At 41.3% G+C, this 25,380-nt stretch overlaps 1 protein-coding gene across 2 annotated transcripts in view; it reads left to right on the plus strand.

The window, feature by feature from the left end:
• Positions 1-23,269, plus strand: part of LOC101856225 — a 34,305-nt gene extending 11,036 nt beyond the window's left edge. For both annotated transcript variants that reach the window (XM_005110947.3, XM_005110948.2), the window contains exons 2-11: positions 230-488; positions 984-1,084; positions 2,048-2,184; positions 3,387-3,449; positions 4,855-4,958; positions 6,082-8,840; positions 9,563-9,778; positions 13,562-13,754; positions 15,818-15,922; positions 17,334-23,269. In XM_005110947.3, coding sequence (XP_005111004.1) covers positions 313-488; positions 984-1,084; positions 2,048-2,184; positions 3,387-3,449; positions 4,855-4,958; positions 6,082-8,840; positions 9,563-9,778; positions 13,562-13,754; positions 15,818-15,922; positions 17,334-17,820 — 4,341 coding nt within the window. In that variant the 5' untranslated portion in view covers positions 230-312 and the 3' untranslated portion in view covers positions 17,821-23,269. The remainder of the gene's footprint in view (positions 1-229; positions 489-983; positions 1,085-2,047; positions 2,185-3,386; positions 3,450-4,854; positions 4,959-6,081; positions 8,841-9,562; positions 9,779-13,561; positions 13,755-15,817; positions 15,923-17,333) is intronic.
• The last annotated feature ends 2,111 nt before the right edge of the window (positions 23,270-25,380 follow it).

A 25,380-nucleotide genomic window follows, 5' to 3' on the forward strand; every position in this document is an offset into this window, starting at 1 on the left:
GGGGGGTGTACGTGACGTCACAGGGCGCAAGCCTCAAGCCTACTCGGAACTCCCTTGGAGCTAGTAGTCTGCACTTGCAATTCACCAAAATTTTTAGGAGGATCCAGCTCTAGAGATGGCATTGTTAAGTTAGGTCAAGACACTCAGCAACACCACAATAGCGTACCCCACAAATGCCAGAGTAGAACCCTGTAATCTGAGGATTTTTTCACCTTTTCTCTCTGTTTAGTCTGTTACTCAGCATGGTGACATTGGCACCTGTTTGAGGGTGACACCCGCTCAAGGTCACCAGATCATCTTGCTCAGGTGACCATGGGGATACCGGATGAGATGGAAGGCCCTCCCCGCAAACGATCTCGCCTGTCGCTGCGTGCGTTGAGAACAAAAGATGTGCCTGAATCTGCACAAGACAGCCACGACGTGGACTTGCTGCAGGATTCTTCTGGCTTCACAGAGCCCACCATGTCGTCAATGCCACCGCAATCGGAGTAAGAAGTGATGACCGCACATGTGGTGTTTGAATTTCGAGACCACAGAAATTACATCTTTCTGATTGGTCATGTGTGTAGAGAGAATTTTTTAATTTTCAAAGCATAGAAGGCTGCCATTATATCATCTAAAAAAGCTGAGAGTGGTTAAAGAAATAATCTTTTACTGACCATTATTATAATCATTGTACTAACTTTGTAATTTTAGCCATGAGAAGCATGTTCTATTCACTCTCATATTTCACGTCCTGATTGATGTAATGTTTAAGGCTCCTGACCTGACTCGCAAAAGACATCATGTTTGATTTCCTCACGAGGAAGGTTTTCTGCTGAAATGCAGTATCCCAAAAGCTTAGTTTGGCCCTGACAGGATGGGTCAAAGCAGCCTGTCGCCTTAATTATCTATTTTGTGTTGATGGGAGCCTAACACATTTATAATCTTTTTTTTACAATATATATTTCTGTATACTAATTTCATGATGTTGTGTATTGCAGGGGGAATGAAACTTCATCTGAAGATCTTCTTCTTGTACCTGATTGCTCTCCTGTATCCAAGGAATGTTTGGTGCCCCCTGTGGCTTCTTTATATAACTTAGGTAGGACCTATTTTTAGAAAATGTTTTTAATCAAAATGTTTTGATTCAACTGTCAAACAAAAGATGGTTTAGTAGAACTGAGATGACAAAAAAAATAAAAAATATATATATATATATGTATATCCGATAATTTTACAGAGGTGAAATGTGTGGAAATTTCTTTTGATTTGAATGTTTAAAAGAGCATTTAACACTTTTAGTTTTAGTACTGTCTGCGACTTTAGTCGCCAGGCCGTAGTATGCGCTCATTAGCATTCGTGACTTTAGTCGCCTACTTGACCAGGCACACTAAACATAATTAAACAACGAACAGAGCCACTGCGCTGAAGTAAATATCAAAGGAAGTCTCTCTATACCTGAATGGTTGATGAACCTCAGTGCTTCTTGGGCTGCAAAGGTTGAAAATTTTTTTAAAACAGTCTACCATGGCTTCAGTGTTTAAAACTGGTACAGTACTTGAAGGTTTTTCCACTATGTGAGCCTTCAGTACTGTAAATGTTTAATTATTTGCCGAGTCAATAATTACAGTCTATTGTTCTTTCTTTAAAAAACAAAACATCGACATGTTGATCAGATTAATGGAAATTATTATGCCTAAAATACTAAATGTTGTGAATGTGACCATAATATGCTTAATACAATAGTTCATCTTCTTCCCCCCCCCCCCCCCTCCACCCCCACCCCCTTCCTCTGCTTCCATTTCTCTGCTTCTGTTCCCCTGAAACCTGCCTCCCCTCTCCTCTGCCTTTCTTACTCAACCTCCTTTCGCCTGCCTCTCTCCCGCCTCCTTTCAATTTTGCTATCTCCCCCTTCCACCTCCTTTCCCTTGCCTTCTTCCCCTTGCCTCCCTTCCCCTCACTCTCTCCCCGCCTCCTTTCTGTCTGTTTTCCTGCCCCCCATCCTTTCCATCCTTGTTGGTGCTACTCCTCTCCTCCTCTACTCGTCGGTGCGTGGTACTTGTAGGAAACACGTGCTTCATGAACTGCATGCTGCAGGTGCTCCGCTACACTCCAGGCTTTGTGCCTGCACTGCGCCAGCTACAGGAGGAGATTGTTTTGGAGGAGATTAGGACAGCCAGCGAGTCAGCTGACCCTGATGATGTGAGTCTTGTCAAATTGTTATCCCTCACCCAAAAGTGTGGTAGAGCTTTTTATTTGCTTTTTCAAACTGTACACATTTTTGGCTTGTTTAACACCGCAACCTGGCAGAGTTTTGAAATCATCTGACCCTAATGATGCGAGTGTTGTCACATTGTTTTCCCTTGCTCAAAAGTGTAGCAGGAAAGCTTTTCATTTGTTTTTACAAACTATAGACATTTTTGGCTCGTACAGTTTAACACCGCCTCCTAGCAGAGTTTTGAAACCAGTTACGAAAGCGAAAATTAAAAACCCAAAACTATATGAAGAAATTCTCGTAGATGAGAATGAACTGTGTAAAAATGTAACGATGAGACAGTATCTTTCCCTTTAACACTTTGCCGTCACATCTCGCCAATTGGCAAGAACGTCGAACTTCCGCTCCCGTTATAAAAGGCTGATCTGTGATGTTTACCCCCCAGTTTCTTTGGATTTCTCCCACAATGCTTGAGATGGCAAGGATTTTTACTATGAGCCTTGTGATGGCAAAATGTTAATGGGTCATGTAAACAACCATCATAAGTTCTCCCTCTCTTTCTTTGCATTGCTTGCTATGTCAAAATTTGTCCAGGTTTTGTTGTCATGGTGGAATACTTTTGATTATAGTTCAGCCTCTTTTGTTTCTCGGCTGAATACTTTTTCAGGGTTCATCGAGGTTTGTTTCTTTTCAGAATGCTTTTTCCGAATTGATCCAGTATTGCTTCATAGCTGAATACTTTTCCAGAATTTGTCCAGTTTTGTTTCTTCGCAGAATACTTTTCCTGATTCATTAAGATTACAGACTGTCGCTTGCAAACAAAATTAAAAACTTTTATTTGGATCTTGATTTGGTGAAGAACAAACAATAGTGAAGGAAGTAAAAAAAATCTAGGGTCAGGATGGAAGTAGGGCATGCCAGCAGCAACCTCTAGTTTACTACATTTGGTGAATGAAATAGATAAACTATGTTTTTTTGAAGTCACACAAAGTTCTCGTCACAAGAAAAATGCTTGACTTTGTTGAAACCGGCTTACCATGGTGAGCAAAAAAAATTGGGAGTCTTTTTATATTTTGTGTGACAGTGACTAAGGTGTATATTTCTTTACAGCTTAAGTGCTTTGTGTTACTGGTAAATCATCTTCATGTAGAGCTCCTGATAAGATATTGCTTGTGTTTACATTTTCCAGATTTCTGAAGCCATTGATGTGGAGCCGAAGGCTGTGTGGCAATTTGTGAAAAATGCTCACCAGGTATGTAGGTGGTCAGGGAAGTTTTTGTCTCTTATTTTTCCTGGTTTGCCTTTGGATTTAAAAGTTGTTATTAACTGAAGTAAAGTTTGCATTGTTAGATAACATGATATATACAGTCAAACCTGCCTTAACGGAAACCTGTATAAAACAGAAACCTGTCTTAACGGAATCTCCCCGCTCCCCCCTTGATATATTCCTCTTTAATTACCTGTATAAAACGGAAAGCTGTCCAATGCGGAAACGCAAAGAAAAATCCGCTCCTTTCCGAGGGTTCCACTTGTCTAAGACGGAAAATGCTTTTCCAGCTCAGCCCTGATTTGAAACAAAACTCGAAAGTTTGGTTCCGCCGGCTCTAAACTTAACGATATGGCCATGCTGCTGGTTGAGAAAGGGGTATAGGGATGCAATTTGGGGGTAGATGTTACCCCATCATGTGAGCCCTGAGCGATGCAGATGGTCAGTGTAGTGTGGGTGTGAAATCTCACGACTGCCCGTGAGAGTGTTCGAGTAGCGAACCACTACGGAAATTTTCCTGGGTCCAGAAGCCAGAGGTGTGAAATTAGACTGACCAATGCCTGCCGCCCTGATCGTACAGCCAGCCAAGAAAAGAGATCCTGGAATCGTTTTTACAATGATGGCAGGGAGGGGTGGCATTGGTGGGTGGGGCTAAGGGTGGAAGCAATGATGTTCAAAAGTTTCTGTTTTTAACAGGTCAAACAGTGGTCCTATGAAAGGCAAGCACTGGTGGTAATTGGATAGGTAAAACTGACGCATGTCATTATCAGACAGGATAGCAATTGAGAGGTGTGAAGTTTTGACCACTGCTTGCTGATCGGACAAGCCATCCTTCATCTGACCGGCTGGGCCTTTGAACCCCCTGTCTCAGACGGAAAATGTCTAAGACGCAAATTTTTTCTGGCTCCCTTGCGATTCCGTCTTACACAGGTTCGACTATATTAGGTTTGCTGACAGTATATGATGATTTTGCAGACAAAGAGGCGACAGATTTATTTGGCTTGTTTGTTTTTTTTGTCAACAAGTTTTCACAGTAATTAGTAATTTTGTAACTGAATGTATAAACAGTTATTTGTAATATTGTGAAGAATGTTTATTTGATAACTTCCCTGAAGTTTGAAAGTTCAAGTAAGCATCTCTCTGCAAAATTGCTAGGGATATGTGAAAGTAAATTATCGTGTGATACAGTCAATAGATCTCTTGGTGGGGAAAAAACTAATCGTGCTTTATTGAATGGTCTTACATAATGTGAAAGGAAGCAAATATGTTTTCAGTAACAGCTCTCATAATGAGTTACAAACATAACTTTTCCTTTTAGCAGATTTGTCTTCCTGTAAACTTCAATTCAATGGACTCCTAAATGCTCACACATCTCTCCCCCCCCCCTCAGCTGTTTGTGGATATGGAATGGACGGAGGACCAGTACACCGATCTGGCCACAGGAGATGGGGTCAGCATGTCTGTGAGACCCACCGCTCTGCTCAGCAGCATACAGTGAGGAGAAATTTCTTGAATTGTGTTCTACAAAATCGTGTCCTCAACAGGATGTATTTGTGGAGATGCTTTACTGGGGGGCTTTGGAAATTACTCTTTTCATATAAATTTCTTCTTCCCACATTTATTGTTAATGTCATAGAGTGTGAACACCATGGTGCAGTTATATGCATTGGGGATGGGGGTAGGGGACTTGAGTGTTGGAACTCAGTCAGTTATGTGGTTCACATCGATTCTCCATAGTATGGCTGAAAGACTTGGGTTTTTTTTTTCTTTCTTTTGTTTGAAGTTGTGAATAAGTTTGTTAAGATTGTTATTTGATAACTGTTACATTTGGAAGTTTGTGGGTGAATATTTCTATTTAATTGGGTTCAGTTGTTGGGTTGAGCTGTCTTTTCCGTTTGTTTCCACTCCTGCATCCACGGAGTTGGTGGTTGGTTCATGCTCTAGTGTGGACTGTGCCCTCCTCTTTTTCTAAGGATTTCTGTCATCCTGATGTTTTGTTAAAAACTTCTTAACGTGATAACTGGTACCCTAGTTATCTTCTTCTTTTCAATGTCATTTTTGTCTTGATCTGTTGCTGCGAAATACAACCCTTGTCAAATGGATGTGTCCTTAAATTACTATTTAAGTCATCTCATATGTTGTTTTGTGTGAGATGTGCTGACAAACTCATTTCTCGCAATCCATAAATGGAAATAGTGGCCAAAAATCGACACTAGGGTAAAATTTGTAGATTTTCTATTGATGCCATATTATTTAAGAGTAACATGCCTTTTATTATTTCTTAGTTATAAATTGTAAAAACTTCACCTATTAGCGTGATGTATCTATTTCCATAGGGCTCGAATTCGAGAAGTAACTCATTTTGTCAGCACGCTTCAAATGTAGTTGGTTAGAGGGTGCCATCGTTAGGTTCTGCTTCTTTACTTTCCCTTTATTGTTTCTTATTGTGTCTATGTCCTACTCTGTCCGTCATCCGAATGACTATTAAATAATGTAAGCTGTGTTTCTGTTTACTCTCTGCATTACAGAAATGTCTTGACATTCACAGCAGATGTGATGACTTATTGTGTCACTGTGCTTCTCTCTTTACTCTAACTAAACTCCACATTTGTTTCAGGTCGTTGAACCCAATGTTTGAGGGTCACTTCCAGCATGATGCCCAGGAACTGCTGCGCTGTCTGCTCTGCTACGTGGAGGATGCTGAGAGGGAGTTACGGCTTATTCGAAGTCGGAGGAAAGAGGAGGAGGAGGAAAAGAAAAAACAGGAGAGTCGGCAGAGTGATGGAGGTGTGGGCAAAACAGCTGACTCTGCGGCTCAGGATGAATCGGAGAAAGACACTCTTCGTTGCGCTAAGACGGGTGTGAGGTCCGAGCTGACTGGGAAGCCTGAAAGGTTGGAGAGTGATGGAGAAACCTTGCGGGGAGGGGACTGCAACGATGGCGCACGAGGGAGGGGGAGGGTGCGAGGGGGTCGGGGTCGGCCTAGGAAGGCGGGGAGTTCATCTTCGCTCATGGCATCCAGTGCTTTCATGGAGACTTTTCTCAGGTGCAAAACTTTGAAGTCTGGCGCAAGTGTAAGTGGGTTACCTGACAGCTCATCCTGTTGTCGTGAAGGTGGCAAGGTGGAGATGGATGCCTGTGATGGGGGTACTGTCGACGGACTGCAACAGAGTGAAGCTGTGAAGTCGTCGATATTGAAATGTGATGAGGTCGTCACGGCAAGTGGCGATTTGAAAGGGGACTCGGCCCATACCTCTGTTGAAGTAGAGAAAAAAAGAGCTACTAAAGGATCTTGCAAAAAGCAGGAAAAATCAGATGCAGGGAAACGAGAGAATTGTGATCTTGAAGTGTCGTCTAAGTCGCGGAAAAGGAAACGGTCGATTTCTCCAGGTTTAAAGTCAGAGAGTACAGTGGTAAGAGGGGATGGTTCCTGTCCAACTTGTGGACTATCTAAGAGTGGGAAGAAGGGTCGTGGTAGGAGGCGCAGCAAGGGAAAGGCCAAAACTGAAGTTTGCAGCTGTGCGAATACCTCCGCCATGGTCAGTGAGGGTGATGACAAAAATGTGCTGGACAGTGCTGGTGCTGATCTTTCTGAAAAACTAGAGAAATGCCCTGGTGATGTCAGGGTAGATGAAAACAGTATCCCCACTGCAGATAAAAGTGAAAGCTTTTTGCAGAAGATTCAGAGGAAATTTCAGTTTCCCTTCTCTTCCACAAAGGGTGAGACATCTACCTCCAGTGGCAGCAGAGGTTTGGTAGGAACAAAGATAGAGTCAGGTTCCTCCCAGCAGCGCAGTATTCTCTCCATGTTCCCTCTCGGTCAGGTCAAGAGACTTGGCATCAGAGGAAGGGCCACAGTACGGGGCTCGGACATTTCAAAAGGAAATATTGAGAGCGTTTCATCGCAGCCTCCATCGTTGTCGGCCGTGAAGGAAGAGCCGAACTGCGGGTCAGAGAGCAGCATTGTGGGAGAAACGTCTAAGTGTTTGTCGTGGAATGCGGATAAATCGTCAGGGCCTCCTATTTCTAATGCAACGAATTGTAGTGATTCTTCATTTTCAACAGTGACAAATGGAGACAGCTCTCAGTGTGAAGCTGGTAGCTCCAGGGTGTCTTCCTCCTCCTCCTCATGTCTCAGGTCACCAAAGTTGACTCCACAGAAGAGTGACGTTGTGCTCCGGTCCTCCATGTGCCTGACGCCAAGGTCACCAATGAGTGTGGCACATTGCGATGAGATCAGCCCCGCCCCTAGGGGCTGTGTCTCATCCGCTGCGTCGCCCATCAGGTCTGGGATTTCACCACCAAGCACTCCGCGTCGTCGGAACCTCACGAAAGAATTCCTGTCATGTTCTCCTACTGCAAAGCGCGAGGAGCAGACTGCATGCTACTCCACGCTAGCTACTTCACCGTTACCAGGAAGTGACATCACTGTGCACTCTCCGAGTAAAATGGGAGGATTGAGAGCGGTTAAAATGGAGTTGGCGAAGGCTAAGGTCTCAAGCAGTGATTCTTCATCTCTTGGGCCATTGACAGTGTCAACAACATTTACAACTCTTCCCACCCGTGTCTCCTGGCCGACACCCCCTACCTCAAGGTCAAGTCGCTACTGCTCCTCGGCACCCAACTCCCCTGATCACATGGCCACGTCCCCGCCCGTTCTGTCCTCAAGTCTGTTTGAAGAAAGACCTCAGCTGACCAGTGCTGTCCATCATAAATCTGGGAAGGCCTCTCAAGGCAGTCTGAAGCTGGAGGTTCGAAAATGTGACTGGTTGGGGGTCAGTCCTGTCAAGTCAATCAGCGCTCAGCGTGCTTTGGCGGTCATGAGATCAGAGTCGCCAAAGAACCTCAAAACCAGACCTCTCAAATGTTCTGCTGTTCGTAAGATTTGCTATGACGAACCTATTCTGCCTTCTGAAACAAATCAGAAAGGGAAACTTACTGATGAGTGCAAAGAGGTCGGTGGTAGCATGCTGAGTGGCCAGAAGTCAGGGAAGTTCAAAACCCTCTCAAAGTCTGTCGAGAAACTGAATCAATCAGGCGCCGTTGTGGCTGTTCCCGAGGCTGTGGACTGCCCCTCCTCTGCAAGCGCTGAACCCTCTGCCGTCCCTACTCTCAAAACCCGCCGCAACAAAAATCCAAAGAAATGTCACAGCGGCAGCAGTACGGATAAAAAGTCCTCTAAGTTGTCCAGTGTGTCTGTTTCTCTACAAAGATGTGATTGGCTTCTGTCTGATGCTAAGAGGGAGACGGCGAGCATGAAGATGTTGCTGAGGGGTAACAAGTGCAAATTGTCACAGGGGAACTCGGGATCTGAGTTATCTGAGTCGAAAGCCAGTCCAAACAGGAGTTGCGGAAACCAAATACAGTCAAAGAATGGTGAGTTTCTCAAGCATAGCATGAAACGATGCTGGTTGTTTTTCTTTTTAATTTTTAGTCTCACCAGTCTGGTTATTAAATGGTGTTATTTGTCATAGTGTCTGCTCCCAATACATTATTATTATTATTATTATGATGATAATATGTTCGCTGAAGTTGTTTATTAATATAACAGGGGGGGGGGGGGTGATAGGCCCAGATTGCAATAGAATAAATATCAAGATTGACAAATGCAGCTGCTCTAAAAATGGTGTAAAAAATCTAATTTAAACACAACGGGGCTATCTGGGAAAATGCTGTTTTGAGAAAATTGAAGGTTAAGTTTTTAGACCCTTGTTCAGTTTCTTTGAAAGAGTTTTCTCTATAACCAAACAAATATACACACCAATGAAACCAAACTTCTCCTATTGGTACGGCAATGCCCACTTTTGGTGCACGTCAAGATTTCTTGAAACCCCCGAAATCAGGGTAAGCCCGCTTGTCCTTAAAAGGGACCATATGTGGTGGGATGATAAGGCTATTTGAGTTTGACTCTCGCGTGAGGTAGTTATTTTCATCAAGTATTTCTGTCCATCTGGTTGGATGCTGTATCTCACTCTGCCTGTATTGGCCCCGGACAGACAGGATTGAAACAGCCTGGCCGCTAAATGATCTCCCAAATGTGTATAGAACTTGTACAATCAAATCAATCCACCTCATTTAGACATATCTTCTCTTGTCAGATCTGTTGTCGTCATCATCATCATTGTTGTCGTCATCCGTGACAGTCGCGGAACAGCTGTTTGCCGGCTCCATGGTCCACTGTACGCGATGTTTGGACTGTGAGAACACCAGCGACAGGCAGGAGGCCTTCATGGACATCAGTGTACCGGTTAGGGGAGACAACCCAGGTGATGATGACAGCGATGACGAAGACAATGGAGGGAAGACAGAAAATGGTAAGGAAGGTTTGTAGATTTTGGTGAACATTTCTTGCCTCGCTCACCTTCTCCTTTGTGGACCACTCACATTTCCTGCTCGCCGCTTTTTTGTTCTTTTTTTGTTTTTGTCAGTGTTTGGTTTTCTTCCTGTCCCTCGATCTTGTTTATCTGTAGAGGTGGTTTGGGGTTGTCACTTGTGGGCTCCTTTTCCTTTTAAGTTCTTTTGTTGTGTTTGTCTGTAGAGGAGGGGGATGTGCTTTGTTGACTCCTCTTGTGAATTAAAATCTTTCGAGCTTGTCTCCATATACGTGACGTCGCGTTGCGCGTGGTCCTTGCCACTCTAAAATTAATCAAATAAGATTATAAAGAAACAGTATCCTTACACCCGATGCGACATCAAGTCGCACGTGACCGTCACCTGTTATCAGTCCATGTAGCGATCGACAGACTTGAGGTGTGACAGTTTTAGAGCAGCACCATTGGTCAAAATACCTAGCCAAGGAGTGCCGGTCCATACACCGTGTGTGGTGTGGTGTGTGTGCGTGCGTGTGTGCGTGAGTGTGTTCATCGTCAATTCGACTCAATGCAATTTTTGTGAATCTAATTTTGTTGTTTTGTTTTTCTTAAACGGGCAGGAGGAAGAGGAGGAGGAGGAGGAGGAGGAGGAGAAAGAGTAGGAGGAGGATGACAGGACTTACACAGGATTGACCATGTACAGAATAAAAATGTCAGTGCTCGTAGAACTCCCATCTGATGGACTTTATACTTCTTTGTCCGTTTTGACATTAAAATTTGCCACTGTCTCTCTTCTATGAATTGCTAGTTGCGCATAAGGAGACAGATTTTTTGCAAGTGGCTGAAAATTTTGGCGCGATGTGGTTGCTTATATAAGGGTACACACCTCGCGACTCATCACTAGCGACTGTCGTACGCTACTGTACGTCACGTCATGCATAAGGAGACATAGGCTCATAAGGGTATTTGGAGGGTGCATCTTGCCTGTTCCAGTTTCTCTTTGTTATGTAAAAACCTCTTGTTCCCTCCCATCATCCAGCACCTGTATATCATGACAAGTCCCATCTGCTTGTCTTGGTCATTATTTCATTTTCTGTGTGTATGGTTAGAGGGCCGTGTAAGCAGGCCTCCTCTGCTTTTCTTTCTGTCTCTATTGCAGGGCTGCCTAAATCTACCGATTTTTCTGGTAGATACGGATTTTGGGCCTGTTCTACCGCCATACCGATAAGGTGTCAAAACTACCGGATTTGCGATGGATGCCGAAAGAATAAAAATAAAAAAATTATTCAGTGCTTCCTTTCTTCTTTGTGTTTATGGAAATCCGTACATTCCGAAAGTTCCGTACTTGCCGCACCATCATATCATGCGTTAAAAGAATGTGAGAAAGAGAGAGAGAGAGAGAGAGAGAGATTAGCACTTGCCTCCGTAACTTGTCAGATATTAACGGCAACTCTCGGCAATAAGTTGTATTAGAAACTGCCAGATTGCGCATTTCGAACACTCGACCATTGTCTATCTGTGCCGTTCGGTCGGCAATAGTTTTTCACGTGCATATCGGCAAAAATCTGTCTACTCACGGTAGATAATCTTCCTCTTTCTTTTCACTCATTCTTTCTTTCTGTCTGTCTTCAGGTTTTTGCTGCGGCTGGGAAATCTGTGCATTTAATTCATTTGTCTAGAAAACAGAATTGTGAATGTAGAAAGAAAATCTGTATCGAACATTCTAAAATCTGTCTTGGTCTAGAGAATTGGTCAGTACCAAATGAGGATTCTACGCAGGGGGACTGCGGGAATTTACTACCCGGGAATCTGAAGAAAAATAAAAAATCGCTGAGACCCGAGAAAATGTCCTCGAAACAAAATCTGAAAAGGCTACTGAGTTCATAATTTACAGGTCGCGTTTGTGATATTACGTTCGACTTTACCCAGTTTGAGAGTACGTTTCACGCGAATAAGCGGCTATGGCGGCAGGCGGAAGTGTAGATGTAATACTGTGACTCCATCGGGAAAATAAAAATCTACTTTCGCTTTCATTACCGCTCAGAATAGTCCAATGATAGTTTGTTAACGTTAGATTTACAGTTAATAAAAAATTGCAACATGCAGTTTGTGCATGAAAAACACAATGTCGCCATACAAATTAAATCAATGTTCTCACTGATGTCACTATAATGACAAAAAAAAAAGGGAAGAAAAAGAAAACAAGCTTCCTCCGATTTCTACATTGTTGCGCCCGTCATCGTGACCAGTCAGTAAACCTGTGAGAGTTCGTGAGAACGGCATGAGTAAGGGACCGGCTGGTGGTTGTTGGGGAAAGCCTAATCAAAGTCCATTCAAAGTAGGAGCATTGCAGGGCTTCGTAATTGAGGGGAGTGTTTGATGCAATAAAGTCTACGGCAGCAGGAAATGGCCGCAGTGCAAGAAACTGATGCTAAAATAAAAACGATAAGTGGAAGTGGTTTTGACATTCGACTATCGAGTGCGTAAATGAGGGAACATTAGAGCACAGGCTTGATGATTGTATCTTCAAAGTTGGTGTTCCCGGGTTTGTCCGATTTTTTCAATGGAAAGCTCTATGTTGGATGCTTATGCATCATGATGGCTTGTTGCTGATTAAAAACTGGTACTGTGATTTAGCATTTCGAAAAAAATCAATAGATCTACTTAACTTAGTCCATGATGCAAAGATTCACTGATTGCTAGGTTTTCAGCATCACTACATCCCACGCTCTCACAGTCCTTCCCGCAGCGGCTCTCAGTACACAATCTCTTTTATTTTCACTTTTTGCTCTGCGGTAAGCCTAACTGTAAAGGTTTTATAAATAAGTTTTGTCTTGCATGCTTTTTAAAATCTGTGATTGCTGAAACCAAACTTGGTTTTGGCAGTTGATGTTCTTCTTGCCTCTCCTCGGGCCCAGATCAGGATTCATTTTGTATTTTTAGGGTAAAACTAGTTAAAATTGTCATATACCTAAGTCACAAAGGGCTTATCAGTGTTCTATGCTTGTGTCGGAAAATATGTTTTAATATAGTTTCTATTGGTATGGGCTAGGGGTTTTGAAGTCAGTTTGGCAATCACCCTGCACTCAATTCCAGATTCAATACTGAATGATAAGTGCCATGAATGATAGTCCATAAATGATTGAAAAAAAACACCAAAAAAAACCTCGCCTCATTTCATACACACTGTTCATCTTAACTTGTGCACACCCAAACACCCCCTTCCCCTCCCCACATATATAAACGTGCGTGAGAGCATGCACACGTGAACACACACAGATGTACATACACAAACAAGTTTTCACAATATAAATACACAATATAACAGGAAAACAAGCGCGTTCGATGGGGCAACGATCATCTTTTTTTTTTTTCTTCTTTGTCTTTGTACTACCTGATTTTGGGCCAAACTACCTGAAACTGACCCTGAATCTACCTGAAATGGGAACTTTGAGGTAGGCAGCCCTGCTGTTGTTTCACTCTGAGTGTTTTGCTTTTCTCCAACACCAAATAACGGTGGGTGGGTGGTTAGCATATACTCCTTCCTTGCTATCAGACATGTGTTTATCTTTCTTCTTTTTTTTTAGAGTATATTATTCTCCTGTAACATAGGTGATCTCTAATTTTTTACGCTTATATGACTTAATTTTTTTTGCAAGTGCCATAAACGCTTACTAAACAAAACAAAACAACGGTTTAAGTGTCAATGCTGTTCTCTTTACTCAAATAGATTAAAATAATTCTCTTTCTTTTATGTCTGTGTCGTGTCCCCCGATCCCAAATCAGAAAACTCGTCGACGTCCGTGTCATGTTTGTCACGGCTAGTCCAAGCTTTCTCCAGCGTGGAGCGACTGCGGGACAGCAACAAGTACTGGTGTGAGACTTGCGCCCACTACACAGAGGCAGAGCGCTCTAGCCGCTACACCACCCTGCCCGCTGTGCTCACCCTGCAGCTCAAGAGGTTCAGCGCAAACTCAGGGTAAGTTTTGTAATTTAGGGCAGAGTGGACATGGAAATCCCTCGCCCAAACTCAGGCGCTTGCAAACAAACCCTGAAAAGTGGAGGCACCTGATGAGGCTCTGTCATACAGCGCCCCTACTATCCTCATGGATTATCATTAGGAGATCAGTGACAGTAACAGTTTCTGTAAGAGTTTTATTGCACTTCAAAACAATAAGGTCATGTAAGTGCCGAAGATTACACGAAAGCAACAAACAAAAAAGAAGGAGTAGGGATGGAGACGAAAGATGTCTGATAGGAATAAAGGAGCAGACCACACCAGAGCACCTGCCATCTACTAACAGGGTGAGTTTCATTACTGAGGTCTCAGAGTTGAGAAAAAGACTAAATGTTTGCACCCTCAGGCGCACAATTTTGGTCTTTTCGGAGGTCAACTGTTTTGAACTCGTTTGTCCGAATTGAGGTTGAGGAGTGAATTCAGAAGAAACTATAATAAATGTTTTCCTACTTCATCGACCCAATTTAGATCATGTAGGAGGCGGGCTGCTTTTACCCTGCCTGCCATTCAGTCAGGGCCAAGCTGGCTCAGGATGTCAGACGTGTAAGTGTTCTCGCAAATTCCGGCAATTTTGACTCGGACTCATATTTTTCCGCCCGGCCGGCCGATTTCCGGCCAATTTCCGGCCAATTGTCTCTGGCCAGGAAAAATTTTCAGGATAGTAAATTTCGCCACCACATGAGTAGATCATCGTGGCGCTGGTGTGCTGTCTTGCGCAGTTACGATCCTTGTGAGTGCTCTTTCAAAGATGAGCTCTTCTTTCTGCTGGAAAAGTTTTTAAAAATTATGAGAAGCTAGAATGAAGATCTAATGCTGTTTCACAGTTTGACTTTTGTTTCTGCCGGGGAAAAATTGTTTGATTAGAACAAGACTAGATGTAGATCTATTTGTGTGTTTCATTGTAACTGAGTCAGTGATTGATGTGGTGACTTTACGAGTGCGGAACTGGAGCTAGATCAAGGTTCTTTGTCCCGAAGAGATGCCTCACAATCCTGATGCTCGTAGATCTCAATATCTGAGTAGGCCAAAGTAATACCCAGTTGATTTACTGTCTGTTTTCAATAGACTATATATATATATATTCTCTTTGGTATGATATTTTACTTTTTAAAGCTGAAAATGCCTCCAAATGGCTGTTTAGAAGCCTTAATTTTTCAAAATTTTACTGAGGCCTTGCGCCTGTGGCTACGCCCTTTCAGATTTTCAGGCAATTTTTTTTAGGGCCGCTTACACGTCTGAGGATGTGTAAAGTACCATTACATCCCCACGGGAAGGGACAGGTTTTTGTAAAATATTGTGTCCTATCAAGGAGCAGAATCATTACATCGCTATCATCAACGAGATTGAACTGAAACTAAAAATAAGAAAGATTATGGCTCTGCTGTCTGCTTCAAGTTAGGGTGTTTGTGATCGTTACAAGATGCTTGCTATAATTTTCCTTTATTTCTCACTCTTTGCTATGCTAGCTGTTTGAGGTTTGTGTTTTCGTTGCACTCCTGAAATAACTAAAAAATGTTTCATTGGTCCGTAAGTGTTAAATACCTGCTTTATTTCTCAGTGCAGATGATTGGAGGAGTGCTTAATGTGATTTGCCTCTTCTGGTTTTATTTAGTGTTACTGTTGTCTCAAACGTTTTCTGTCGAATATGGCCATTGTCATGCCCACTCTCATCAATCCATGATTTTTTCCACTGTTCTGTTAATTTCGAACGGTTTTTAGATGTGTAGTTTTCACTCACACAGTGCTGTGTGTTACGTATGAAATGTCAGATCTGTACATAAAATCACATTATTTGAGAGACATGTATACCATACTTTTGAGTAGGGGTATGCACTGTATAAAGTATAAATGCAATGTTATTAATTTCTTACTTGCTATTATAGTTAATATTTTTAAAATTATTATTATAATATGCTTGTCATTGTGTTATTATGATTGTTTTTAAGAAATATCATATTATATTCATCTTCATTATATAATATTTTATTTTCCTTAACCTTCTGCTACTCCATCAAATCCCACAGCCTGTTTGGGGGCGTGTCCAAACTGAATGACCGAGTGGGCATCCCGCAGATCTTGCCCTGTCTCCACCATAACTGCCAGGAGAACTGCTCTCAGCCAGCCCATCAGTGAGTCCTTGGTTTTGCTCTTTCTATCTCCTCATGCTCTGTTCTTCACTTTTCATGATAAATTACTCATGTGTCCTCTGGTGTCAGAGGTAACATTAGCAAGAAAATGGCTGCAAAAGTTTGGCGACTTCCAGCCTTTGAGTGTCACTGAAAAACTGTTTAAAAAAATTTGGTACCTTTGATCCATGTTTTTCAGTAATATGCACACAAAAATTATGTGTTTTTAAATACATGTGACAGGTGTTGAGCCAAAAAAAAAGAAAATTCGAAAAAAATTGCCCAATGGCCAGTTTCTTTGATTTCATTATTTTGACGAGTGCCTGATTTCACCACGATGCCTTACAAATGATGCCTTACAAATAGCATTTGTAAAGCACATACCGCTCCACAGCAAGCTCTATGCACAGATGACAACAGTAGCCCTGTGTTTGTGGAATGCGAATGGTAGTATAATAGAAATTTTCCAAGGTAGCCTCCCATTGTCAAAGAAAAAGTGGTTGTCTTAGACAGGTGGCCGTCTTGGACAGTGTGACTATAAATCGTTTTATGATATAAAAAGTGTAAGGGGGAAAGTGGTCATTTGTACTGGTGATTGTCTTGGACAGGTGACCATTAGAGCAGTTTTGGCTCTACGTGTTTTACACCCTCAATGATATCATTTGAATCTTTGAGGAGGCAGGCTGCTTGAGCTCTGACTGTCAGAGTGAAAATGGCCCTATTTTTCTTTCCTGCTGTTGCTTTGGTCTGTCTGTATTGCTTTTTTCCAGCACTTACTGACCATTATTGTGTCGATTTAATTCTCTTTACTCAAACTCAAATGCAACGTGTGTGTTAAGGATTTGCTTTCAATTTTCTTGTAGATGTCTCCAAATGGTTGGTTTAAAGGTGCCTCTTGTTGGTCCTTCTTCTTTACTTTCTTTAGGTTGTTTCAAAAAAAATTATTTTGTTTTGGTTTCACCTTTTCCTTGCATTTAATAACCATAATTGTTATTACCTTTTCCTTGCAATTAATAACCATTATTGTGTCAATGCATTCTGTCTTTACTCGAAAACAAGTTTCCAAGGGTTTGTTGTGTTTAGTGTCATTTTTTTAAAGGAATTTTCAGGACCACTCAATGAAAAATGAAACTGCAGTGACACACATCACAAGGGGATGATGGCTTGATGAAAAAATTTTAGAACTGTGATAGTGATAGAGGTTTTTTTTAATTGAAAATTTTATTTTATGTTTTATTAGAGGAAGGTTGACATTAACAAGCAAATTAAAAAATCATGACTTTGAATTTTTTTCACCAAATCCTGATCTCTGCGTTACATGTGTCATTAGTTTCATTTTTCATGGCCCTAATTAAAGTGAATTTCTGCTCTCATAAGCAAATGAAAACCCGTTTCCTTGTTCTTCCCATTGCAGATATTCTCTGTTTGCCGTAGTGACCCACTCAGGACTGAGCATTCTGCATGGTCACTACCGTGCCTATGTACGCGTGCAGCCCGGTGTTAGTCCTCGTGTTCTCCGTGGCCTACACAGGGCGACGGTCAAGGAGGAAAGTGAAACAAAGGATGTGTTCAGCGAGGAGAAAGTTGAAACCCATCGTTTTTCACGTGAGAAGATTTCACAACATGCAGACTGGCTGTGTAGTCAAAATGATAGCGTTTCATTGGTAGTTGAAGATGACTCGAGTCAGTCCAATCGTCGACGCAGTCTTACTAAATCATCGGGTGATGATGATGATGGCTCGCTGAGTGGGGGGGACATGTCGTGTTTGTGGCTTGAGTGTGATGACGAATGTGTGCGGGTGTTGGAGGAGGATGAGTTTGAGTCTCGGTTGAACGAGACAGACGGTGCTCTTATGGGAACGCCATATGTCTTATTCTACCATAAACTTGTCACTGTTTGATGGCTGTATGTGTGTCTGGATTGGATTTTTGATAAGTGTAAATCTTGTTTGAACCCGTTAGAAGACACACAGAAGGGTTTACAGCACTTGTTTTGTTTTACTGTAAACTTTTCAGTGTTTTAACCCTATGATGATCTAAATTGTGTCAGTGAGGGTGTAAAAAACACCTACATTTTTTAAAATGTAACCGTTTAAACCCCAAGTCTACTGAAGTGCATTTTCCTGTACTCCTCTGTGTCAACTACTGGATTCACTTCCAACAGGCGGACGATTGGAGGGCGACTTTCCCTCTCTTGTTTCTGTCTGTTCATCTTACTCTTTCCCAGCACTAAATGACCATTATTGTGTCGATATGCTTCTCTTTACGCAAATGAACAAACTTCCACCAGCTCATGCTGAGGTGTCATTCAGCGGGTGAGAGGGGAAAGAGCTATATATGTTGAACACCCTTGAAGGTCTTGAGTATGTAAAGGCTTGTCATTTGTGAGTCTTTCCTGTCTTTTTTCACCGTCTGGGGGTCGTGGTGAGTCGTCACAATGGCTGATATTCTACTCATTTCCCCCTCTTCAGCTCTTGATTCTGATGTGATGTGATTCATAAGTTTTTGCTGTCCTCCTTTTCTATTAATGCGGTACCGGTGTCTTTAGTTTTAGTAAGTGTTCAACGGCACGTTCAGCGCGCAAGTACCGTTGGGTCTGGTCTAATGGTTAAACTTTTGGCTGCTGCAAGCAGATTATGTGAGTTCGATTCCCGAGTGGGGAAGTTATTTTATCCAGTGTCTCCGACTGTCTGTCGGGATGCTGTGTCCTACTGAGCTGGGGTTGGACCTGACAGGGGGGGTTGAAGTATCCTGCCTCATGAATGATCTTAACCCTTTCACTGCTGGGCTTGCTTCACAATTGTATCAAAGAGTTGAAAACAATCTCGGGCCAGGCTTTAAGGGGTTAATTGGTGCTTGTCAACCTTCTTATAGGCAGTACCCACTTTTGCCACCTTTAAAAGAGGCAAAAATTTTCCTACCACCCACCATCATGTATTTCCAATCCGGCCATTAAATACTACCTGTCATTGCCAGGGTGATCCCCAGTTTGGACTAAAATGACCAAATTGCCCACTAGTGGGTTCTACCGCCCTGGTTAACAAGCACTGATCTAAATCATGGCAATGTGGGTGTAGAACATTTACTGTCAATCAAAACTGCTGTTTATCAAATAAAAGTCCTTATTTAAGATTTTTATTTGATGTTTTATAACCGCTTATTGTGATTCCCAAGATGCTCAAAGGAGTAAAAGCGTGTAGCTGTTGATCGATGTTTCACATGTTCTTGTTGAAATAATTTTGATGATGTTTTGTGCTTAGGTCTACATAAGCGAGTCTCAGAGCGAGAAATACTTCTTGCGTCGATGAACATGAGCTGTTCATTTGACAGGATGCGCGTCAGTGGATTTTCTATGTTTCTACATTTTTGCCGTTGACCCATGACACTCACAACAGTGAAATTTTACTGAACTTGTTGTAAACGCGTTTTTGAAAATAAAATCCAGTAAGAATCCAAGTTTTCTTTTCCAACTAAATTCTCCTTTGTTTTACTATCAGTGATAGATACTGACCCACTTTTTTCTTTGTCTGTGCACTGGGGTCAGTTTCTTTATACCAGGGTCTGTCTTTGTTGTCCAAATACTAGTTTACCAGAGACCCCTTGAGCATCAGCAGGGGTTGGACAGATTTTTGTTTCGACAGAAAATTGCATGGTTTATTTAGAATCATCCAAATTGTGCTTTACCCGGTTACACTGAAGACTTATTATTTATACTGTGGAGTCCGCTTAAACTGAACATGATTAATATCTGATAACAGCTGTATACCGAAAGAAAACAGGATGGCCGTTTTTTTTCTTCTAAGAAAACTATCAATTAGCTGAAATGCTCCTATTTCTAAACTGAATAGAATTTTGAGGAGTATGTCTTCTAAATCTTCAACAGCAACTCCCCAAGTAACGCAGATCATCAAGTCTTATGCATTTCAAGATATTAAAAAGTAAGAGACACAAGAGCGCTTGTGTGTTGATTGCAGACCAAAGAGAGACATCGCCAGGGTACTGTTTGCCTGTGCTTTTCATCACACATATTAACAGCGAATGTACCTGTATAGGCCTTGTAAGATCTTTGATAAGTCGGGGCCTATTGCGATTATGAAGCTAGTTCATGCTCACCTAACACATGAACATATAATAGCACGTGGTGTGTTTTACGACATCACCAGCTTTGGGATTTTCCACTTCATACATCTCTAGCCTAGTGCCGAGAACTACTCTGTACAGAGTGCTGATCTACTCTTGTCTGTTCTGTGTGACTGTTCTGCAGATTAAGCCAGCTGAAAATGGCGGATCAGAAAGCACATTTAGTACAGTCTGCAGCTCAAATTGCAGTCGCTGAAAAAGTAGATGTGAAAAACACTTCCATAAAGTGAAGTTTGCTGCAAGCATGGCACTCCCATCTCTGCACTGTTGACAATCATCGGTATTTGAGCAATCTCTCTAAACTGAAAACCCGGCAAAAATGAAGAAACTCCGGTGATCCTGCAGATTTTAGTCTTAAGCGGACTCCATTGTACTTATAAACAAAATTTATATTTCGTAAAGTTGGCATTATCCAAGACAGTCACCCATTGTCGAGGAGAAAAGTGGTTGTCTGAAACAGGTGGATGTCTTGGACAATGTCATTATAATATATTAAAAAAAAACATTGGGGAAATGGGAATTGGTTGTTTGTACAGGTGATTGTCTTGAACAGGTGGCCATAAGAGCAGCTTTGACGGTATCCTTCTTTTTGGCAGCGTATTATTTTTTTTTTTAACATATCAAGTTAGTTTGATAACATTTCTACTGTTTACTTGTAAGTTCTTGAGTTTCAGACTTGCTAATCTAGAGTTATGATATCATGGTCCACAGTGTTACGTGCGATTATGTTACATGACGTTTGTTTTTGGTGAACAAGATGGCTTTTTCGAGAAGACAGAAGATTGCTTCGTTGTTGCAGTTGTGGCAAAGAAGTAGAAAGAGATTTAGAAGCATGTCTGTGCACCCAATCAATTTGAGAATATTATCTCGCAGTGAATATCATCACTCAGTGCCCCAACTGTGAGAGGACTTTGAAAGATTTGAAAACTATTTCAGACTGAATTATTGGAGCAGTGTTTTGAAGACAATCATGTCCCTATTACAAAGATTCATGTCACTTTTGTCGAAGATTGGCTGTCATGCTTGAACCGCAACAGTCAGACCCTCATTATTTAAGAAGGCAGCCATGATCTCCATCTCTAAGAACAGTTGTTAGAAGTGGACAGTCTATCTTGATCTAGAATTTACTAGTAAATAATGATTTTTAAAAATGAAACAGGCGCTTTCTCACGACATCAGTTTTGTTGTTTTTGGTTATTTTTTAAGCGTCAGGTTTCCAGTCTTTTTTTTGTCCTGTACTTTGTAGCTTCTTCCTTTTAAAGAATTTAATTATTTCTCTGACAATAAAAAAACTCTTTGAATTTGCATATTTGTGAGATTTCATGGACGGATATTAGATTTTGATACACTGATTTTAAAAATGGCTTTGAAAATGCTCTATGATGTACATTTTGATTCATGTATGATAAAAAAATTTTAATGGGACCCGGCCTGCCAGTTTTTTTTATAAGATCGTCTTCAAAGACGCCACATTGGCTCATCTGATGTCACTCATCCTCACACTTTCAAGGCAGAAAAAAATTAAGCAAGCAATTTTTTCAACATGTCCGTGAGCCCTGCAAGGACAGTTCCATCATCATCAATGCTATCTGCTATGCCTTCTCTTATATATTGTTATATTTATATAGTACCAATAGCAGTCAACTCTGCCGTTTTATGACTAAAACGTACATATGCTAACTTTTTTTGTGTGTTTCAACTTAACTAAAATTTAGTCGGATCTGATTATTTTATGTCAGTATTCATTGGCCAGTGTAACTTTTGTCTGATTTGCTGAGGCATACTGTAAATAGTTAAGGAGTAATTGATTAAAATTTCTTTTGTCATAACAATATCGATATCTAATTTGGTCACAATGCATATTTTCAAAAGCCCAAAGCTTCCTTAATTTTAATTGTACAGCCATAAAACCAAGATATAAAGACGCACCATGAAAAGTGGTTTCTCCCCTGCATAAAGATGCTACTTGACCTAATTGCCCATACGTTTTTTGTCATAAAATGGCAGAACTCATGTTTTATTTTAGGTATGGCAAAAGTGCATTGCGACTATCTTCCACTATATTTGAGCCCTTACTTATAGTGAGGTGTAAGAGACTAGCAATGCCCAGCTCTAGGTCAGAGAGCTTCTAATGTCTGTGATGCTGCTTGGAAAAGTGGATGCCAATTTTGGTTTTGCTAACACTTTTGGAAGGTTCTCGATTTGAGAAGCAGTTGTCCCTGATGGCACCATTTCTCTATTTTCTGCTCTGTAGGATTTTTTCTTTTCTCAGATTTCATGTTAGCAAGTTTTTAAACTCTTCTAAGCCCAGAAAGCAACTTTTTTTCAGGAGAGTGAAAAAATTGTTCAATTTTTAAAAAACTTGTAGGCCTACCTCTATATTGTGTATCTTTTCTGGCTTTTATCAACGTGTAGAAATTTAATTTCAAGAAATATTTCATAATTAAGCACATGTAACTGGTATCACTGATTGAGAACACTGCAATTTTTAAAAAAAATGTTTTTTTATATTTTGTCGATGATTCTTTAGTCACTCCTGGTTGTTTTTTTTAATGTTTCTAATATTTTGCAAAATTGTTGGGTGCTACAAAAGTTAAAGAGTCTGTTTATAGTCATGTATGCCTGTAAAGCCTGATTCGACTTTAAAGTAAATTGCGTGCCCGGCCTGTTCTTTTCAGATAACCATTTGAATACACAAAGTGTTGTAGCCAGCAAGCTATATATGGCTAGCCATGTGATTCAACCACCTAAGTGACCAAATTTTGGAAAATCACTTTTTGATCCCATTTGATACACTTTATGTTAAAATCCCGAGTTTGAAAGGTTACTGCAAAGTGTTTCAATCCTTCAGTTAATCAATCGCCTATATCACACCAGTCCCCAATTTCAGCGTGATTCAACCGCCCAAGTGCCAGTTTTGCAGCCTGGTGGCGAATGGGCAGTTAAATCGAACCCTATTGATATCCAGAATATTTTGTCAAGGCAGTTTGCGTAATCTATCACTAGGTTTGGTAGTGTAGTTGAGAAAGGGCAAGATAGCATCAAAGAATATTATGTTGATACTGACTCGACCAAGTTGATAAATTGTGGCAAAAACTACTGTCAAATGATTTTTTAATAAGTCTATGATTAACAGCTAATGGGCGCTTAATTCACATTTGGTACAACTATTGGAAAATGTGTGCTCATGGATAATTTTGAATGTTTTTTAAGACACCCCCCCCCCCCCCCCCCCCCCCCCCCCCCCATGTTCGATTTCTGGACAATTTTGACCTGGCTGATATAAAAAAGACCCCATTGTCACAAATGTTCGTTGTCTTTGATACGCATCCAGTACAAATTGAACGTTAAGATAAATGATCTTTTTTACCAACTCCATGAGGCCAAAAACAGTCCTGCCCCAGAGTACTCAACCAAATAACTGAAATAATTACTCTTAACTGAATAACTACTCTTAAAACTATTATGATTTGCTTTTGTCGATTACTCAAAAGCCCAAGCGACCATTGGCGCTCGTTGAGTGGCATTGATTAACGTGATTCAAACGCCTAGTTGCTGTCATACTGTCACTTAGACGGTCGAATCACACAGATTTTGGTGGGGGCTCTCGAGGCCTAGAGGTTAAGGTGTTGGCCTCTCATTCAAAGGTTCTCTAAAATTGTCTCCTTTCACCTCCTTTCCTGCTCTCTAGCAATATTCTGTCGTCTGCTTTCGTCTCCTCTTTCTGCCCCCACCCCCTCACCCCATTTGCCCTCTCCTCTGGGCTCCTGACTCTTTCTGCAGCCTTTCTACTGCTACTCCTTGACTCATTCTTACAGCTGTCTTTCTGCCACACCCCTGATCTTCAGGTAGGAAAGATCTACACCTAGCCTTCTCGGACAAGGGCAAAAAATCTCGGAGGGCCCGTGTGCAAGTTGCGCATGTTAAAGATCCCTTGGTGGTCTAAAATCGATAAGAGTAGGCTTCGGCCGCCACCCGGGCAAAATTAAATTTCCTACCATACTAAAAGTATTAGGTGTGTCCAGCGCGCTCATATGACCTTATGCAGTTGCGAGCGCCGTAAAAACACTTACCAAAAAACACTTACCAAAAAACAAAAAAACCCTAACAGATTTTGGAAGCCCTAAATCGCTCATGTCCGGTAACTTGTGTAAGAAAGCCTTTTTAAAGAAAAGTTAGTAACAGACTATGGTCCTGCATCATATTAAATTATATCATGTGTCTGAATTTCAGATTCATAGGTACAAGCATAAAGAAATAAAACAGTTTTTTGCTTCCCCTGAAAAATTTTTATCTTTGCTCTTAGACGATTGAAGTTGAATCACGCGGCTAGCGATATGCATTTTGTATAATATCGCTCGTCAGGTTTTTAAAAATGTTTATTTCTGGCAATATAGTTGAATATTAAAATAGTTGAAGTCGCAGCCAGTTGGATGTGCAGGGTGTTAGAAATTGTGCAATTTTATTCTGTTTTTGTGTCAGTGAAAAAATTATACAATGTACATACACATGAATGTATTGTTGAACCTGCCCAAGCCAACCCCCTTTGTCGAGGAGAAAAACTATCTTCCTTGACCGGAGGTCTTCTCTTCTTGGGCAATGTCATTATAATTATAATTATTATATGTACAAAGAGAGAGGAAAAAAAACAAACCCCAGGAGCAGAGTGGGAAGTGGGCATTTGTAAATTGTACAGGTGACTGTCTGGGACAGGTGGTTGTTGGAGCAGGTTCGACTATTTTTTTCCTGTTTTGCATGGGATTGTACTGTTGTCAGATCTATTTACTGTCAAATTGTACAATAATCACGTTACCTCTGACATTTTAAGTTGTTTTCTTTTTGTAATTAGAAAGAGAAGTTTTTCTGATGTATCTCTGAACATTGTTGTGTTAGATAATAAAAACAGCATCTGAGTCTGTGACTGTGTCTCTGTCTTATTTATGTGTTATTTTTAGCCACACCTTTGATCTTGTGCTGTTGAAGCTAGAGAGGTGAGCAGAGAAGTCTGATTCCCTTTAAGGACTCCTCTGTTCACATCCACCCCTTGGCGCTCATATGACCTTATGCAGTTACGAGCGCCGTAAAACCTCTACTAAAAAAACACCCTTGATCTTTTGGTAGGTAATACACCTAGCTTCCTCGGGTCGGTAAGGGCAAAAAATGTCGGAGGTCCCGTTTGCAAGTTGCGCCTGTTAAAAATCCCTTGGTGGTCCAAAATCGATAAAGCAGGCTTTTGCTGCCACCCTGGCAAACTTCAAAATTTCCTACTGAATGAAAATGTTTAATGTTTCCTGCACGCTCATTTTCCTCATATGACTATG

The sequence above is a fragment of the Aplysia californica genome, unplaced genomic scaffold (genome assembly GCF_000002075.1).
Source record: "Aplysia californica isolate F4 #8 unplaced genomic scaffold, AplCal3.0 scaffold00971, whole genome shotgun sequence".
In the NCBI taxonomy this organism is placed as follows: domain Eukaryota; kingdom Metazoa; phylum Mollusca; class Gastropoda; order Aplysiida; family Aplysiidae; genus Aplysia; species Aplysia californica.